This window comes from Narcine bancroftii, chromosome 1 (assembly GCF_036971445.1).
Source record: "Narcine bancroftii isolate sNarBan1 chromosome 1, sNarBan1.hap1, whole genome shotgun sequence".
Lineage (NCBI taxonomy): Eukaryota > Metazoa > Chordata > Chondrichthyes > Torpediniformes > Narcinidae > Narcine > Narcine bancroftii.
This window is the reverse complement of record NC_091469.1, coordinates 458,065,206-458,084,615: the sequence shown is the minus strand read 5'-3', so window position 1 is coordinate 458,084,615 and position 19,410 is coordinate 458,065,206. Positions and strand designations below refer to the sequence as shown.

The 19,410-nt window shown below is 40.9% G+C and overlaps 1 protein-coding gene across 1 annotated transcript in view; it reads right to left on the bottom strand.

Moving 5' to 3' along the window:
* The window catches only part of malrd1 (MAM and LDL receptor class A domain containing 1), a 318,021-nt gene extending 302,374 nt beyond the window's left edge, over positions 1-15,647 (bottom strand). The window contains exons 1-2 of the mRNA XM_069914667.1: positions 15,486-15,647; positions 10,167-10,263 (exon numbers count right to left, since the gene is read on the bottom strand). Coding sequence (XP_069770768.1) covers positions 10,167-10,263; positions 15,486-15,647 — 259 coding nt within the window. The remainder of the gene's footprint in view (positions 1-10,166; positions 10,264-15,485) is intronic.
* Positions 15,648-19,410: the final 3,763 nt, after the last annotated feature.

Genomic DNA, 19,410 nt, shown 5'->3' with positions numbered 1-19,410 from the left:
GATTCTCAACCTTTTCTTTCCACTCACAGACCACTTTAAGTAATCCAGATGCCATTGGTGCTCTGATTAATATGGGATTGCTTAAGGTGGTCTGTGAGTGGGAAGGGAAGGTTGAGAATTACTGCTCTAGACCCAATTGTTGCTGAAATATTTTGCTTGAGAAAAATTGTCATTAGCCCATTTCCTTTGGAGTCATGAAACCATGCACATAATGAGTCAATTAGATACAATTAAAACAATGGTTATCAAATGTTTTCTTTCCACCCACATACCACCTTAAACAATCCCTTACTAATCACAAAACACTTATGGCATTTGGAATACTTAAAGTGGTATGTGAGTGGAAAGAAAAAGGTTGAGAACCACTGGTATAGATTGTACAAAAGTGATCAATGGTTTCAATAGTGGAATCCACACAGGCAGCTTTATATCACCAAACAAACAGGAGGAAGTCACTTGGTGTCACTATCCAAAAGGAGGTAAAGATATAGAACAACATATACCTTGAAGAAGGGCTTAGACTCAAAATATCAGTAATATATGGATGCTGTGAGACCACCCGCGTTTTAATATTTTATGTGTTTAACTTCTATTCTAACATATTTATGTAAAGATGCTCTGTGGTCCTGGAGAAACACTATCTTGTCTTTCCCGTGCAAGAAAGATATAAACGATAAATTAAGGTGACTTGAATTGACTTAAGTTCCTCTAGCATTTCTCTGTGTGTTTTACTATAATCACAGCATCTGCAAACTTTTGTGGTTCACCCAGATTTATATTACTGAGTGACTGTGTAACAGTAATAAGCAGTTTTCTGCTCCGGGGCAACCTTTCACACCTATTTTTACCTTTACCTCATTGTTAGCAGAATGAAAAGGTTGTCCCACAGCCAACTCACAGTTCTTAGCAAATGCAAAGAGAGGGAATATTAAGTAATTTCCTTTGATTGATATGTGGCCCACATCTGAAGTTATATAATACAGGGAAAGGACAAATTTACATAAATGTGCTGTGCAGTTGAAATTGGGTTAATCTGAGTAGAGCAAACACACCCTATTTCTCAGGCTCTGAGTGTCCCATTAAAATAATTCTGTTGGGATTTTCTTAGAACTAGAAAATATGCTTTTCTTCCTTATGATGGATGTAAATTAGCTTCATTTAAGAAAAACTTGGATAGAGGGTATTTGCAGGCAAGTGGGACGAAAGCAGGAGGGGATGGATAAGCTGGGCCTGTGGGCCTATTTCCGAGCCACGTTGATTTACAACGAACTCGGTACAAAGAAAACAATGCTCATTGAATCAGAAAATTTCTAGTATTGACCTATCGCATTTGTCTAAGAATGATGTGCAAATAATTCATCTCCACAGTAAAACAAAAATCAGTGAAATATCACACTCTTTCTTCTATTCTAAGTAATTTTAAATTAAACTGTAAGCCGTGATGGCATTACCAGGAGAAAAACAAAGGCTTCAGAGACTTCACAGGAAGAGAAATTTGGATTAGCATTGAAGGAAATGCAGGCTGTTATTTTAATTTGGGCTACAAATTGGGGATGTGATTAAATTCTCCCCCTCACCTCCACTGTTCTTTTCTCTAATAGGATTCAAGGGAGATTTTTTTTCACATCTGATGCTATGTTATTGTCAATGCGTGCATTCAACCTCAACCCTTCCCTGGGAAAATCATCCCGTCCTGGCCACACTCTTATCACCCATCTTTCATTATTTATGGTTCCCAAGTACAGGCCAGACATTAAATGGGAAAAACCCATAAGGAAGGCTGCTAAAATCTGGCTGGAGGGTGCTGACTTTGTTCTTCAACAACATTTTCAATATACTGACTGGAGTGTGTTTGCTGTTCATGCTAACAGTAGATTCTCAGGTTGATATCGATTCATATACCAGTGCTGTCCTTGAGTATATCAACAAGTGTGTGGCTGGAGTGACATCACAGAAGAAAATAAAAATATTTGTGAATCAAAAACCATGGATGAACAGTGAGGATCACCTTTTGCTCAAAGACAGATATTTACCCTTCAGATCTGGAGACTGGGAGACTTATGGATTAACCAGGACCAATTTAAGGAGGGGAATCTCTCAGGCTAACTATATAAACAAACAAAATATTGAAGAGCATTTCATACCTTCGGAGCCTCGGCACATGAGCAGGGCACACAGATTATCACAACTGTAGGTGATCTAGTACTGCACCTCCTTCTAGCTGTGACTCGCACTCTGAGGAGCTTTACTATTGTTATACTCGCTTTGACCAAGAGAATAAGGAGGCCACCTTCAAGGTGGATCTTTTACTCGATGAAATACCTCTCTCAATCTCCATCATTGATGCGTGGGCCACCCTGAGTGAGGTGAATGTACAGAAGGCAGCTGGTTTAGATGACATACCTGGCCTGTGCAGAACAGCTGGCTGGGGTTTTTACGGATATTTTCAATCTGTTCTAGCCCACGCAGTGTTTCCAATGAGCTTTCATACTTCTACCATTGTGTCTGTGCTAAAGCGCTCTACCACTATGAGTCTAAATGACTCACGTCCAGTTGAACTCACCCCCAACATCACAAGGTGTTTTGAGACGTTGGTTTTATCTCACCTGAAATTCTGTTTGCCTGCCACTATGGATTCTCATCAATTCGCCTACCATACTAACACATCAACCAAGGATGCCATTTCAACAGTGCTTCACTTTGACTTATTTGGTCAACTCTAACTATTGACTATAGCTCAGTTTTCAACACTTATCCCCTCTAAGCTGATAACCAAACTTTGTCTGCAAGGTATCATCCCATCCTTTTGTATTTGGATTTTGGACTTCCTAAGTAACAGACCTCAATCTGTTAAGATGGGCAATACTTTCTCTCCCATTCTTACCCTGAATACTATTGTGGTGTTTGAGCCCCCTTTTGTATTCCATCTTTACCTCCGACTGTGTTATATAGCACAAATTTAATAATCAAATTTGCAGATGACACCATGGTGGGTGGCCTGATTAGAGGGGGTGTTGAAATGGTTTATAGGGATGAAGTTCAGCACCTGGCCTTATGGTATGCTGATAACAAATTGACACTCAAGACTCAAAAGACCAAGGAGATCATCCTGGACTTCAGGCATGCCAGAAGCCACACTCATGTCCCAACATATATCAATGGAGTGGTGGTGGAATGTTCATCGAGCTTTAAATTCCTTGGCATTCATATCTCTGAAGATCTCACTTGGTCCTTGAATTCTTAAATTCACCTCTGTCCCAGGATACTGTTGGATTTCTACCGATGCACGATTGAGAGCGTGCTAACCATTGGTATTTCGGTGTGGTACGGGAATTGTCTTGCACAAGATCAGAAGGCACTCCAGCTGGTAGTGAAAACTGCCCAAAGGATTATTGGCATCCATTTGCCAACCATCAAAAAAAATCTATAGGGATCGATGTCTGAGCAGTGTGCCCAAATCTCCGACTATTTAATCTTCTCCCATCAGGCAGGAGCTTTCAATTCTTTTGTAAAGCTGGGATGATGTTGAACACTGAATCACAGCCCTGAGTGGTCCTGACTCACACTGTAAAATCTGTCCTTTTTAGAATAGTGTTGTTGTTGGTTTTGAAGTGCCAGTTGATGAAGTAGACAAAGACAATGTAGTCAAACAATATCATGGCTTTTATTAGCAGGAATTCATGGTACAATAATGAAAGATAATAGGTGCAGACACAGTTATACCCAAGGGGAGTGTCCTCAACAGTAGAGATAATGCACAGCCAATGTTAGTACAGCAAGGCTCGCCAGAGGCGAGACAGGCAGCTTGGCAGACATTCACCACAGGTTTTAATTGAACGTTTTAGTTTAATGTATAGAGGGCTATTTTTTTTAACTTCCGGTCGATGCTAATTGTATTTCTTTGGCTGGTTTATTGGTACAATGACAATAAAGTGAATCATCATCACCCGAGTGACCCGACTGAGGAGTGCTGTTGAGTCCCAGAATTACATCTGGAGCAAATCCACAGTGGGCAGCAGATTTGGTGGATTTTTTTCATGATAATCCCAAATTTCATGCCGTCATTACTGAAGATAGATTTTTTTGTTCACTCCAAATGTACCAGTCACCCCCCTGCAATTGTGTGGATTCAAATAATATCCCAGAATCAACGAGTCAGATCTCTATTCTCTAGACCAATAATGTATCCATAGAGATACTAGATTCTGAAGCCTATCAACAATCACATGGCTGTCAACAAACTCTGTGGAAGTCATTTTGGTTGCTCTCAGTTCCGACTGACCTCTTTTACAAGCTTCCCTTAAAAAAACTTATCTAAGCTACACAGATGGGACGGGAATCAGAGGCGTATGGGCCTAACATGGCCAAGAATTGTTCGCCGTGAATGTGTCAAATTGACTTTATGATAAGAACCTATGTTTTAAAGCAGAGTCATGAGATTGATAAATTGAAAAATTTGGAATGTCTTTGGCTTGCTTTCAATTAAACCATGGCTACACACGTGAGATGCTGGCAGAAGGGTTCAGCTAAAACTTACATTTGTTTCGCTGTTTGCCATCAGACTTTACTCAATTATTTATTTATTTATCTATCTATCAATTTTTTTATTATTTTTTTATTTATGTAGAAGAACTTAATTACAGAAATTGAAATTCTGTCACCCCAAAAGGTTATACTGACTGGTCAAAAGAAAACTTGAAAATTCAGATTGATGTTTCTGTCAAGCAATGATATTAAAGAAAGCAGGATGAACTTGGTTATTTAAAGCACTGATCAACCATTACCGAACTGAATTGCTGATCTGGTACAATGGATTGATGTTCCTGAGGTCTTTGAAACCTAATTAATATTGACAAAGTTAATATTGTTCACAGCCTGACCAGAAAAAAAAGCATATTCCTTGGGACATTTGACAATGGTATTTTTAGTAAAGAATGCAGATCATATTTTCCCCATATTCCCTGATAAGTCTGTCCACATTATCAGGAACACATTTTCCATTATCCCTTTGATATTTATAATGATTTTATCCTTGCAATATCAAGGCTTGAAACACTAAAAATAAATCTATCAATAAAATGTGGCTGATCTTAATTTGGACTTCAATATTTCTGATCTGATTTAAGAGTGTCAGAGATATCTTGGGAAGATAGATTATATTTCCTGGCGAAGAGATTAATTGTAAACAGGCTTTAATCTGTATCATTCTCTCAAGGCTTTTATTGAATGTATCTGTTTTCATCAACCCTGTGAAACAATGATACTGTAGTCAATTCCAAATACTAATCAATCCAGCAGCTAATGTTCAGCTTTTATTCGCAGGACAGGACAGGGAAAGGAAAATATTGAACGAATTGAGAGATTAGACAGGTTGTTCAACTGTAATTTGTAGTTGATCCTCCTACTCACAGAACTCTTATGAAGTGGGTGAATTTCAGGTTTTCCTTTAAATACTCATATTTAATCTGGCAAGATTAAATTTCTTTAATTTTTCTTGGCACCTGTTTATTTTCTTCTTTCTTTTCATAGTGGTTCAACTATTAATGTGGTTAAACAGCAAATTCTGCCCTTTCATCTCACAAATCTTGAAGTAACCCCTACATCCAACATAATATTTAACGAGGTGGCTTCAACTCCTTGGGCAGAGAATCTCAAAGATTCACTACTCTCTGGGAAGAGCAGTTCCTCCTCATCTCTGTCCTAAATCTACTCCCTCAAAACATAAATTTCCTGCTGTTATCATCTCTATCACTTCCATAATTTAATGTATTTCAATAAGATCCTCTCTTATTCTTCAGAATTCCAGAGAGTATGGTCCTAGGTGACTCAATCTCTTCAATAGGCTCATCCCCTCTCTGCTGGAATCATCCTGGTGAACCTCCACTGCACTGCCTCCAAAGCTAGTCTATCCTATCTCTAGTTACAAGACAGGAACTGCACACAGTATTCCTGGTGTGGCCTCAATAGTAACCTGTATGGTTGCAGGCGAACCTTCCTGCTCTTAAATTCAACATTCTAATTTCCTCCCTCTCTCTCTCTCACTTCCCTTTTCCCTCCATCTTCTTTGCCCCAGCTCTGTATTCACCAAGCCAAAAAGCCCTATCCCCCAATCAATTCTCACCATTCCTCTGTCCTGGCTTCCTCTCCACATCCTTTTGTCTGTTTGACTGTAATCCTCCCCCTGCCATTTCTTTTAATTGAGACCATATCTGTTCTTTACTCATACCTTGAAGAAATGCTGAATGTGTGTGTGTGTGTGTGTGTGTGTGTGTGTGTGTGTGTGTGTGTGTGTGTGTGTGTGTGTGTGTGTGTGTGTGTATTTATCTCCAATATGCGCTGCAAGACCTGTGGAGTTCCTATAATCACAGTGACTTCAGACTTTCATTTTTCACCCCAACACCTTCTTGATTACATATTGCACCTGCAAAGCGACCTTTTGCGATTCATGCTCAATCATTCCAAAGTCCCTTTACACAGCAGCACACTACAATCTTTCACCCTTTTAATAATAAACTATTTTACCTCCAAAAAGATGACCCTTGCTCACTCACTTTCCCTATCTATTTCATTCTGCAATCTCTCGACATCCTTGCACAATTTATCTTTCCACTCACTTTAGTGTCATCGATAAACTTTGACATATTACGCTCGGTCCTCTCTTCTGAGTCATTGTGAAGAGTTATGGACCCAGCTCCTTCCTCTGTGGTACTCTGATCTCCACGGATTTCCAACCAGAGAAACGTCTAGTTATCCAAACTCTTTGCCTTCTATTAGTTAGCCAATCCTCTACCATGCATCCTTAACTTGTGGAGTCTTTTATGAGGCACCTAACCAAGCATCTTCTTGGAATCCAAGTGTACAACGTTAATCTGAGTGAATCACATAAGTATGAAGACCAAGTGATTGTAGATTATCATAAAAATACACTGAAATGCTGGAGGAACTTAGCAATAATTTTCAGCATTTATAGGAGGCAAAGATATATTGCTGACATTTTGTGCCTGAGTTGGCTGAGTTCCTCCAGTATTTTGGTGTGTTGTTACTACAACATTCACCTGCTCCCCTCTTTCTACTGTGCTCACTACACACTCAAAATATATTATTGGTACCAATAGGAGTCACAACGACTGGCTGTTTATCCTCCCATTCAGAATTTCCTGCAGCCACTCGAAGACATCTCTAACCCAGGAGGCAATACACCTTCCAGGAGCCCCATTTGAGGCCAGAGAAGTGTCCATACCTCAGGAGACCTTCTCTGGGGCCAGAATATCGAGACAGCCATACAGAAGGCACAGCAGTCCCCTTTACATTCTCTCAGGAGATGTGGTAGGTTGATGGATACTTCATCAAACTTCTCCAGGTGAACTGTGGAAATCATATTGACTGGTTACATCACAGCCTCATCTGGGAATACAAGTTGCCAGGAATTCTGAGCTGCAGAAATTAGCAAACATAGCCAGTTCCATCACAGGCTCTGATCACTCATCCATTACAGACATCTATGTGAGGTGCAGTTTACTTTAAGATAAACCAACATTTCAGCTTTGAGCCCTTCATCAAGGTATGACAAAACATGGGCAGGCTCCCAAACAAAATGGTGGGGAGAGGGGCAAGAGAAGGAACACAGTCCCAAAAGCAGGAGGTAAAAGGTGGTAAGAGTGAGGGAGCCTCTTGCACAGAAGTTTCCTGATTCCTTAGCTGATTATAGAAGTGGAAATGGGTAGAAGTTTGAACAATGTTCCCAACCTGACCATCAATAGGGGTTGACATCCCTCACCAGTTTACACCCCTTACCTGTTGCAAGTCCTAACTGGATCACTTCATTAATACTTAGGCACAGACTTCATTGTGGGTTTTTAAAAAAATTTTGCATTACATCCTAAATAAACAAAAATGCAAATGTCCATGAATGTTTGAAGTCTGAAATGAGAACAGAAATTTCTGGAACTATCATGTCAGGATATTGAACACTGAGTCAGTACAGTGAAGGAATAGGACCTTTGTCACAAGTTCACAAGTTAAAGGAGCAGAAGCAGGCCACTCGGCCCATCGAATCTGTTCCGTGACTCTACACTAAGCTAGTTATGCTCACACCTAGTTCCAATTTCCAACCTTTTCCCCATATCCTTTGATACCCTGACTAATGAGGTACTTATCCATTTCCTGTTGAAATACTCCCAGTGATCTGGCCTCCACTGCTTCGTGCAGCAGTGAGTTCCACAGATCCACGGATCTCTAACTAAAGAAGTTCAATTTAAAATAACCCTATCTGTTTATGTACATTCTATATCTTCCATTTCCTACCTATTCATGTCCTTGTCATAAACTTTGCATAAAGGAGCTGTACAAATATCTAGAATGAAAGAATTTGAGGGGCTTTGCTGAGTAGACAGTCTGGTGATATGTAATTACACCACTTGGTCACCAGGGGTCATCCCGGTGACCTTCTATATAAAGCTACAGAGCTACAGTCTAGCCTTCCAGGTTTGTCTTGCAGAGACAAGACCTCTTAGTGTACATATTAGTTTATTAAAGCTGTCTCCAGAATGGAGGACCATCGCCTTCCCAAGATCGTGTTATATGGCGAGCTCTCCACTGGCCACCGAGACAGAGGTGCACCAAAGAAGAGGTACAAGGACTGCTTAAAGAAATCTCTTGGTGCCTGCCACATTGACCACCGCCTGTGGGCTGATCTCGCCTCCAACCGTGCATCTTGGCGCCTCACAGTTCAGCGGGCAGCAACCTCCTTTGAAGAAGACCGCAGAGCCCACCTCACTGACAAAAGACAAAGGAGGAAAAACCCAACACCGAACCCCAACCCATCAATTTTCCCTTCCAACCGCTGCAACTGTGCCTGCTTGTCCCGCATCAGACTTGTCAGTCATCAACAAGCCTGCAGCAGACGTGGACATACCCCCCCATAAATCTTCATCCGCGAAGCCGAGCCAAAGAAGAAAGAAAAGCTGTCTTAAACTCGAACTGCTGTTGTGGTTATTGTCAGTATAGACAGGAGGCAGGACTTGATGCATTGCTTTTGCATTCAGCTGATACAGATTTGACAGGCTTAATGACTTCTTTCCTGCTCTTACTCTTATGCAGTCAACATGGTGGGGAGTGGGGCAAGAGTACAGTAAAATCCCCGACAACCTGAAACTCTGTTCTCTGCCTACTTGTGCAGCAGGGCCACCCACACTGCCAAAGGCTGGTGGGGTCTTCCCCTGATGAGCCATCTGCCCCAATAGTATCTGTTTTGGAGGGAGATGATCACTGGCAACTCCTGTGCTGCTACTGTTTGTGGTCCACCCATTCCTTATATTTCCTTAGACCCTTAAACTGTGATATAACCAACTTACTAAATGTGTTGTTTACAATGTTCATGGGTCATAAGGTTGTCCTTCTAAACTCTAAAGAATGGAGTTGGTGAGTGTACCTGAAAGATTGTGTGCAATTCTGGTGACTATATGGTGACATGGATATGATTAAGTTAGAGAAGCTGCAGAAAAGATTAACAAAGATGTGCTGGAGTCTGGAAGACTTAAATTATAAAAAGGGACAAACAGTCTTGGACTGTTTTTACGGAGGCTGAGAGCTGATAACATAATAGTATCATGAGATGTATAGGTAAAGTGGATGATCACAGTCTTTACCAAGGGTAGGGGAGGCTAAATTGGGAGAGCTTAAGTTTTAACTGGGAAGAGAAGATAAAAAAAAGTTCTAAAGGGAACCTGAGGGGCAGCTCCTTCACACTGAGGGTGGTGGTTGAAGGAATGACCTGTCAGTGGCAATGGGAGAAGTAGGCAAAATTACAATGTTTAAAAAACAGGACCATGGATGGAAAAAGTTTAGACCAATGCAACAATTCAAAACTCTTCACATTTATGGATAAGTTCCTTTACGTTCAATGAGATCACATCATCAGTGAATACCGATCAGAGATAGACTCCAAATTAATTTTATTTTTATATAATTTTCTTTCACAAGCCAACTACACCTCTATACTGATAGAGCATTTAGAGTTTAGTACTATAATAACTTAATACTTTTCTCCAATCACGTTGACTCAGTTGTTACTTAGAACTGAAATAATCCAATACAACTATTAGTATTGAGACAAACTTAATAGTTTGAACTTCAACAATGACTTAGAGGGTTATTTAAATGGTTACCTGGTGCAGAGAGGCAACCGTAACTGAAGGAAATGTCATCAATGGCGATCCCTTCACTGGGGTGAGTGTAAGCAATAATACTTCCCTGGATTATAACCTGTGAATGACAAAATGCATATTAAAAAAAGGGAAAGTAATACACTGTTTACATTATTGAAGAACAGGTTCAAAAAGCTGTCAGCATTTTAAAAGTATGAAAAACAACCAATACTAACAGAGAATTTAGTTTGAATAACCTCTAGAGATTCATGTACTTATTCTAGATTTGAATGCTAAATCCTTCCAACTGCAGTGTCCAATGTAGGAAGAGTCCAATGCAAACAGTGGGGACCTTTAATTAAACGTTAATTTGTGAGTTGGGTTTGATTTAGGTAGTATTTCCTGTCATTTTGTAAGCAAATTATTTTCACAATATTATGGCATGATTGCCATGTGGAATGTCATGGTAAGGTCACTATGGTTTAATTCTTGCACTTTCCAATGTTTCCATGGCAATAGCTGTTGGAAATATACTTAAGCAGTAGTCAACCATGACATCCACATATTTTGACAGCTGGGCAGATCTGCTGGTCTTAGACAAGCCCACTCAAAAATCAATGTCGAGGTTTATTTCCACCAAACATTTTCCCTTCAAAATGAATTTGTTTTCCAGAGGCTGGGTGGAAATCCGATGAACATAACTTTTATTTAATATATTTCATTGCACATCAAACAAAACTCATACAGAGCATTAAGAAATAATTATTTGAAATGTAAGAGTACTTTAAATGGGCGAATACTTATATTTTTTTAGTAATTCAGCTCTGTTGATTCTCCAATTGAATTACAATTTCTAAAGGGATAGGCTATGATCAAGTCACAAATCAGATGATTAACAAAGGACTTTCTCTGAGGTCGGGAACCATGAATTTAGTTGAAGCTGCTTTACTCAGAAATTTATGTCTGGTGCACAGCAGCAAGCTCACAATAAGAAAAAAAGGAGAGCATTTTGTACACGGTTTCCAAAATTCACTCCATTGAAGTCTATGAATGAATTTTGGAGTGAGAGGACAACACTTTGACACTGCGGTACAGTACTTTTAGGTCTTCTGACCAGGGATGGGTTTCTCAGCACTTATAATATTTAATTCCTGAAATCTTATGGCATGTAGCAATGGTAAGATTATGAAAGTGTGGAATATTATGATTGGATCGAACCATAGAAGACTCTTTTCCTTTGGCTTGGCTTCACGGATGAAGATTTATGGAGGGGTAATGTCCACGTCAGCTGCAGGCTCGTTTGTGGCTGACAAGTCCGATGCGGGACAGGCAGACATGGTTACCATAGAAGACTCTCTTTTTCTTTGGCTTGGCTTCGCGGACGAAGATTTATGGAGGGGGTAAAAAGTCCACGTCAGCTGCAGGCTCGTTTGTGGCTGACAAGTCCGATGCGGGACAGGCAGACACGATTGCAGCGGTTGCAGGGGAAAATTGGTTGGTTGGGGTTGGGTGTTGGGTTTTTCCTCCTTTGTCTTTTGTCAGTGAGGTGGGCTCTGCGGTCTTCTTCAAAGGAGGTTGCTGCCCGCCAAACTGTGAGGCGCCAAGATGCACGGTTTGAGGCGTTATCAGCCCACTGGCGGTGGTCAATGGGGCAGGCACCAAGAGATTTCTTTACGCAGTCCTTGTACCTTTTCTTTGGTGCACCTCTATCACGGTGGCCAGTGGAGAGCTCGCCATATAACACGATCTTGGGAAGGCGATGGTCCTCCATTCTGGAGACGTGACCCATCCAGCGCAGCTGGATCTTCAGCAGCGTGGACTCGATGCTGTCGACCTCTGCCATCTCGAGTACTTCGACGTTAGGGATGTAAGCGCTCCAATGGATGTTGAGGATGGAGCGGAGACAACGCTGGTGGAAGCGTTCTAGGAGCCGTAGGTGGAGCCGGTAGAGGACCCATGATTCGGAGCCGAACAGGAGTGTGGGTATGACAACAGCTCTGTATACGCTTATCTTTGTGAGGTTTTTCAGTTGGTTGTTTTTCCAGACTCTTTTGTGTAGTCTTCCAAAGGCGCTATTTGCCTTGGCGAGTCTGTTGTCTATCTCATTGTCGATCCTTGCATCTGATGAAATGGTGCAGCCATTAGAAGAAATGGTGCACCATAGAAGACTACAGTGAAGTAAAAGGCCCTTCAGCCTATCTTGTCTCTGCCAAAGTATTATTATGCCTAATCCAATTAACCGGCACCCAGATCACAAAAGAAGAATTTCCAGCCTAAGACAAGGAAATACATATGGTCCTGTTTAAATACCCTTTCCTGAACTAATTGAATTTAAAGCAAATCAATTAATTCTGCAGATGTTGTCTTCATGAACCAATACTTCAATCAATAGGTAGATGTCTTAGGGTTATAGCATAAACAAACACTTCTTACCACAGGGAGGACACTGATATGGGATACCAATTAAATTAACAGAGGTTGTGAGTGTGGGGGCAGGATTCACCATGACAACTACAACTCCTTCAATGAATGTAAGAGTGATAAAATCATCAAGATTACCTTGAAGCCTTGCACTAAAGGTGACTGCAATGATATGGAGGAGGGTGGGGTGAAAGACTCAAGGTCAGGTCTAAACTCCCCTTATTGTAATCCCATTCCTTGGAACCTAGACCTTTGGAGCCAGCTCACTGTTGGCCGTGACCTTCAGATGCCACCAACTATCCAGGCTGAGTTCTCAGTGCTCACACAGTGCCAAGCCGAGGGTGCATCTGATGCTCATCTAATCCCATCAGTGAATTTTCTAGTGTTGCACTTGGGGTCCACCTGTTGCCAGGCTGGAGCACTGAGAGTCAGCCTGGATGTGAGGTTTCTTGCTGATATTAACTGCAATCAATTAAAGTGTTAAGAGGGTTGTAAAATTCCTTGACCCTACAATCACTGCTCCAACTACTTCACAGTTCTTGATCCTCCTGGGGATCAGCATGTGCTAAACATGAAGGATGCCCTTAAAGAGCAGAGCTTTTTTTCCTACGGGTGAGGCCACAGTTTTTCCTTTCCCCGCTCTCTGTGAGCCTGACATGCTAATATACTGAGGATCCACAGATGCATAATTCTATTCACAGCAGCAGCTTTATTTTAACATATGCATCTATCCTGCAGGCTTGTCTCAGAGTTCCAGCCAGTGAAATCATCCATTGGAATCAGAATTGGAATTTATTTTCATGAATTTTGTTGCAAAATGTGTTGTTTTGTGGCAGCATCACAGTGAAAATATTGTTATGAATTACATTTAAAAATAAATAAATTCATGCAAAAGAAAATTAGGAAATGGCCCATTCTCAAGTCCTGATGCAGCGTCTCTACCCAAAATATTGCCTTGAGTCTTTTGCTGCTTGATCCATTGTGTTCTTCCAGTGTTTGGCTTTCAGTAGTCAGGTTCCAGCATCTGCAACTCCTTTGGTCTTCATTCCCCCCCTATCTCATCTTTGGTTTATTCATTCTCAGAGTAAACTATTCCAAGGTATTCTTGAGCAGTGTCCCATCCTCAACTATTGATTGGTTGGAATTCATTCTACTTTCCCTCATCTGTATCCGTACCATAAACTCATTGTTGAAATAACGTCTTCTCTTCCAGCTCCTTCCCAATTACGATTGCACTGCTAATTCTACTTCTCTTCCCACAGATGTGGCCTGACCTGCTTAATATTTCCAGAATTTTCAGTTTTTAAAAAATATTTTCATTTTCTTTTTACTTTCATCTCTATGCCGACTCTCCATTTACTCGTGTTCATTATACCAGATTAGCCCTTGACTGCTCAATACTGTAACTTTTTAATTAGAACATCAAACATAGAACAGTTCAGGAACAAGAAGAGACCTAATGTCAAATACAATGATGATAAATGTCTTTATTGTTTTATTTATTATACAATATATATATAGGCACTGACATTCTTTTCTGCTGCAGCCAGACAGGTTCTTGTAAATAAAGCAAAAACAATAAACTAATTGCATTAAATTGTGAGACAATAAAAATGCAAGAAGGATCATAATTATTCACAGTCATCCGTGTTCAAAAACTAAATGAAGCAATAGTGCACACAATCCTTTTGTGCTGTCGGACCAGTCTATCATTAAAGAAGCAAGGGGAGGTTCAAGAGCTGTTAGAAAGAACTTGAAAGTAGGGGTGCTGGTTTTCAGGCTTCGAAACCTTCTGCCCAAAAGTAGCAATGAGAAGAGGCTCTGACCATGGTGATGGAGCCCTTTTATGATGTTGGCTACTTGGTTGAGTCGATGCCTCACATAGATGTCTTCAACGGAGGCTATTATGATTTTTGCACGGACTTCACGGGATTTTACTATTATGAAGAGTCTCCAACGTCCAGGCTTTAGTCGTTCACACAGGAACACCAAAACAGCAAATTTCCATTTCTGTCCACAATTATCGACACATACTGGCATTGCAGAATGTAAAGAGGCGGGACATGCAACGCCACTGCGTCGACGTCGACTGGTCGCCTTCATCAACGTCGTATTCATTAGCCAGTTGGTCCCGGAATACCTGCAGGGCACATTACTCTGCAGGCATTCCAGGAAAAGTACAGAGTCTAGGGGGAAAAAAAATCAGAACTGGAATGGGACCCACATTCTGGTTCCGAGCTTTTTACACAGCAAGCATAGTGGGAAAATGGGAATCATTTCCCAAACACAGCGGCTATGTAAAAAACATATTTGATGCACCTAGCTAATCTGACTCCTTCTGGGCACCTGAATTGCCAAGCCAGGTGGTGACGCATCCAGTCAGTATACTTTCCACAGTCCGCCTGTGGAAGCTTCAGAGAGTATCTGACGACATCCTTAAGAGAGGAAATAGTTTGGCATCAATATGGTTACTATCAATGTGCTGGCTCCTTGAAAGGTCTTCTGAAGTATGGGCTTGAAAGTTCTGACTTTCCTCCTCCTTCCGATCCATGCAGATGTGTGCGTGGTCCCTCAGCCAAATTAAATTAAATTCCGTCTGCCCACATGGGATCCTTAGGTCTCATTCCTTGCATGCTTATGTGTCAATTCTCATCCTAGTCTCTAAATTAGTCCAAACTGTCCCCCCATCATGTTGCAAAGTTCCTCCTCGGAAGACCCAGTGGGTCAGGCGTCCTTATCCTTAGGATTGACTGGCAAAAGTACCAGAACTGATGTGTCATTTGCACAAGTCTACCACCTCAGGATGGAAAACATGGTTTTGGAGGAGAGGTATGACAACATTCATTTCGACACTTTCTGCCTCCTGTCAAAGAGAAATTCATCAGCAAAATAATTCAAAATACCTATGAAGCTCCATACCTGAAATTTGTCTTTACTGTTGATTCTGATCACTTTTCTGTTCCACTGACTTCCCTGCACAAAGGTTTGGTTCCAAATATCCACTACATGTCCAGTTTGTTGTTGGTACAGTCCGACTTTAAGTATTCCACTGGCATGACCAAACTGATAATAAAATCTCATCTATCAAGGAAAAAAGGCAGAATTCACTTAATTTCCTGTTATTTTTGAATGGAGAATTAAATCCAGAGCATGCCCACATGAATAATTGACTTTTGGTTTGATTTTGATCTCTAATTTTCTTCAAAAGTTTAAAGGAAACTACCTGGCAAATATCCTTTGGAGGAAGGAAAACAGAGCTTTGTAGAATTGCAAATTCCTTTGAATCACCTTCAGGTAACATGGATAAATAGTAACCTGCAGAAAAGTGAAAATATAATTTATTGCTATTTCAGCTAGAAACAATTTAATAATACTGACAATTCAGAATAATTTGAAACACAATAAAACTTTCCAATATTATTGCTACTGTTACGAGCCCAGAGGACCCCTAAACCCAGCAGCAATAAATATTCACCAAGACAAATGGTTACTCAAAGAAAAGTTGCTTTTAATTATCTTTAAACATGAAAACAGAATCACACTTTAACTTATCTCTATTGACTTACTTAACCTAACTTAACCCCCTTTTAATTCTAAGCACATGTGCATGTAATGTTGGTGTAAATTCAGAAAAGTTCTTGGGTTCACAGTTCAATCTCACTTCTCATTCCTCCAAGTTCACTGGTTGCAGGCAACTCTTATACTGTGCACAGAATTTAACATTTATTAAGTTCACCAGGGTTTGGTGCTTGAAAGGTAAATGGTTACCACTCAGGAAGGTTCTTGTCAGTTTTTAGAGAGAGATTTGTTGTTCCAGGATATCCACAACTGATGTACTTCCATCAGTGTCTCGCTGATGAAACTTGCCCCTTCAGGGTTCTCTAGATGATAACCTCTTTCTTTCAGGTCACCACAGAGTTCCTTTTTGTTTCCCTTATTCCAAGTGAAACAGCCGATCCTCTCCTCTTGCATGAACCACAAGGGCTTTGCCCAGGCTGTCTTCCAAATGGGCTTGCCAGCTTGTCCTGTTCCAGTCCCAGCTACTTCTGCTGGCTGTAACACTGTCAAGTGATCTCTGTATCTCTCTCTCTCTCTCTCTCTCTCTGACTCTCCGAGAGAAAGCCTGTTTGACTCTCTCTGCTTGAAAAACCTCATGACTTTGTTACAACAGCAAGTTCTCTTCTAGACATAGCAGCTCCGACATACTCTTTCATCTTTTGCCTTTTGAAAACAGCAATCCATTAGTGAAGTCTCTTGAGCATCCTTCAAAATCTCTTGCAAATGCTATGTAGCCGATATGTCTAGCATGGGGCATCTGTTTTAAAATGTTTGTATGTAATCTACTCTAACAAACCTTTCCCAATTTATCTCTTAAAAACATATCTATATCTCTGTATACTGTGTCACACTACATACAAGTAGCAACAAATACTTTCACTCTAGAAGGCCTGACATGTTATTCCCTTGGACCTCAAAGTTACAGGGGCCTTGACACATATATTTAAAATGTATTTAGCCATGGGTGAAGTGCCAGAGGATTGTAGGGTAGCTCCTGTTGTTCTGTTGTTCAAAAAATGCTCCAAAAGTAAATCAGGAAATTATAGGCAGGTGAGCCTGACATCAGTAGTGAGTAAATTATTGGTGGGTGTTCTAAGAGTTTAGATATACAAGTATTTGGACAGCCAAGGGCTAATTAAGGATAGTCAAGATATCTTTGTGTATGGTAGGTCATGTTTAATGAATCTTAGAGTTGTTCAAGGAGCTTACCAGGAAGGTCGATGAAGGAAAAGCTATGGATTTTGTCTACATGGACTTTAGTAAGGTCCCATGTGGGAGGTTAGTGCAGAAGGTTCAAACTCTAGGCATCCATGGAGTAGTTGTAAACTGGATTCGAAATTGGCTGAATGGGAGAAGGCAGAGATGGATGATTGCTTTGCAGACTGGAGGCCTGTGGTGAGCCTCAGGGATCAGTGCTGAGACCATTGTTGTTTGTTGCCTATATCAATGATCTGGATGATAATGTGGTAAATTGGATCAGCAAATTTGCTAATGGCACTAAGATTGGAGGTGTTCTGGACAGCAAATAAAGCTTTCGAAGCTTGGAGAGGGATCTGAGCCAACTGGAAAAATGGGATAGAAAATGGCAGATGGATTTAATGCAGACAAGTGTGAGGTTTTGCATTTTGGAAGGACAAACTAGGGTCGGACATACACAGTAAATGGTAGGGCAGTGAGGAGTGTGGAGGAACAAAGGGATTGGAAATATAGATGCATAATTCCATGAAAATAGTGCCACAGGTAGACAAGTTGTAAAGAAAGCTTTTGACATCTTGGCCTTCATAAATCAAAGTTTTGAGCACAGGAGTGGAGATGCTAAGGTGAGGTTGTACAAAACATTGGTGAGGTCAAATTTGGAGTATTTTGTGCATTTCTGGTTGCCAAACTACAGGAAGGATATCAGTAAGATTGAAAGAGTACAGAGAAGATTCACTAGGATGTTGCTGGGTCTTCAGGAGTTGAGTTACAGAGAAAGATTAAACATGTTAGAGAGAAAGAAATGTGGCAAGCATCAAGCCCAATGATTTTGTTACTTAGCTCCTAGTGACTTAGTTTCCAGGTTGAATGGCAGGTAAAAATACAACTACTGCCCACAATAACTTTACACAGAAAAATTATTTGAGGCTATCAAAATGCATATACACATTTATCCCATAAATTTGACCACATGCGTGCCTACCTACCTGTAACATGGAGAGTCACCTCACTGGTCAGAGAGTAAATAGGCCAAAGGTAATTTCCCCCTTGTCCATGAATAACAAACAAATCCACCCACAGTGACATCACTTTCAAACTGATCATTGTCTTCACCTAAAGTCACGTGAGTTGATGCCTTAGCCAAACTCTAGCTCCCAAGTGTATAACAGTGAGCACATGTGAGCAATGAGCTCTTCTTTGAGGGTGCACCTTGTCCACTCCTGGCTGTGACCCATGGAGCACTGGAGCACCAATTATGAGGTGTGTGGGTTCAGTTTTGGCAACCACCATACATAGGATGGCTATGTAGCTTTTTTTAATCTGTGTACTGAGCCTGTACATCAGGAACGGGGTGGGAGCAGGGTGGGGTAGGATGGTGGGTACTGTTTGATTCAACTCTCAGTAGTTATGGGTACTTCCCGTAGATACCTGTAGCTCAGGAAACCTGCATACAGTTTGTGAGTCAGTGCACTGTCTCCTGTTTTATATTTGTTTCATGTTTGTAAATAGCTTCCATGCATTTACTACAAGCACATGTTCAAATTTGTCACTCCTTGAATCCAAATAGACCAAGATATAGGAGCAGACATAGGCCATTTGACCCATCAAATCACATCATGAGCTGATACATTCTACCACAGCCCCATTCTCCTGCATTCTCCCCATGACTTATCCTGATACCTTTCAATCTCTGCCTTAAATACATTCAACAACTTGGCCTCCAACACTGCCCATGGTAGCAAAGTCCAAGGGTTCACCAGAGTCTCATTCAAGAAATTCCTCTACCTTAAATACATTCAACAACTTGGCCTCCAACACTGCCCATGGTAGCAAAGTCCAAGGGTTCACCAGAGTCTCATTCAAGAAATTCCTCTACCTTAAATACATTCAACAACTTGGCCTCCAACACTGCCCATGGTAGCAAAGTCCAAGGGTTCACCAGAGTCTCATTCAAGAAATTCCTCTACCTTAAATACATTCAATAACTTGGCCTCCAACACTGCCCATGGTAGCAAAGTCCAAGGGTTCACCAGAGTCTCATTCAAGAAATTCCTCTACCTTAAATACATTCAACAACTTGGCCTCCAAC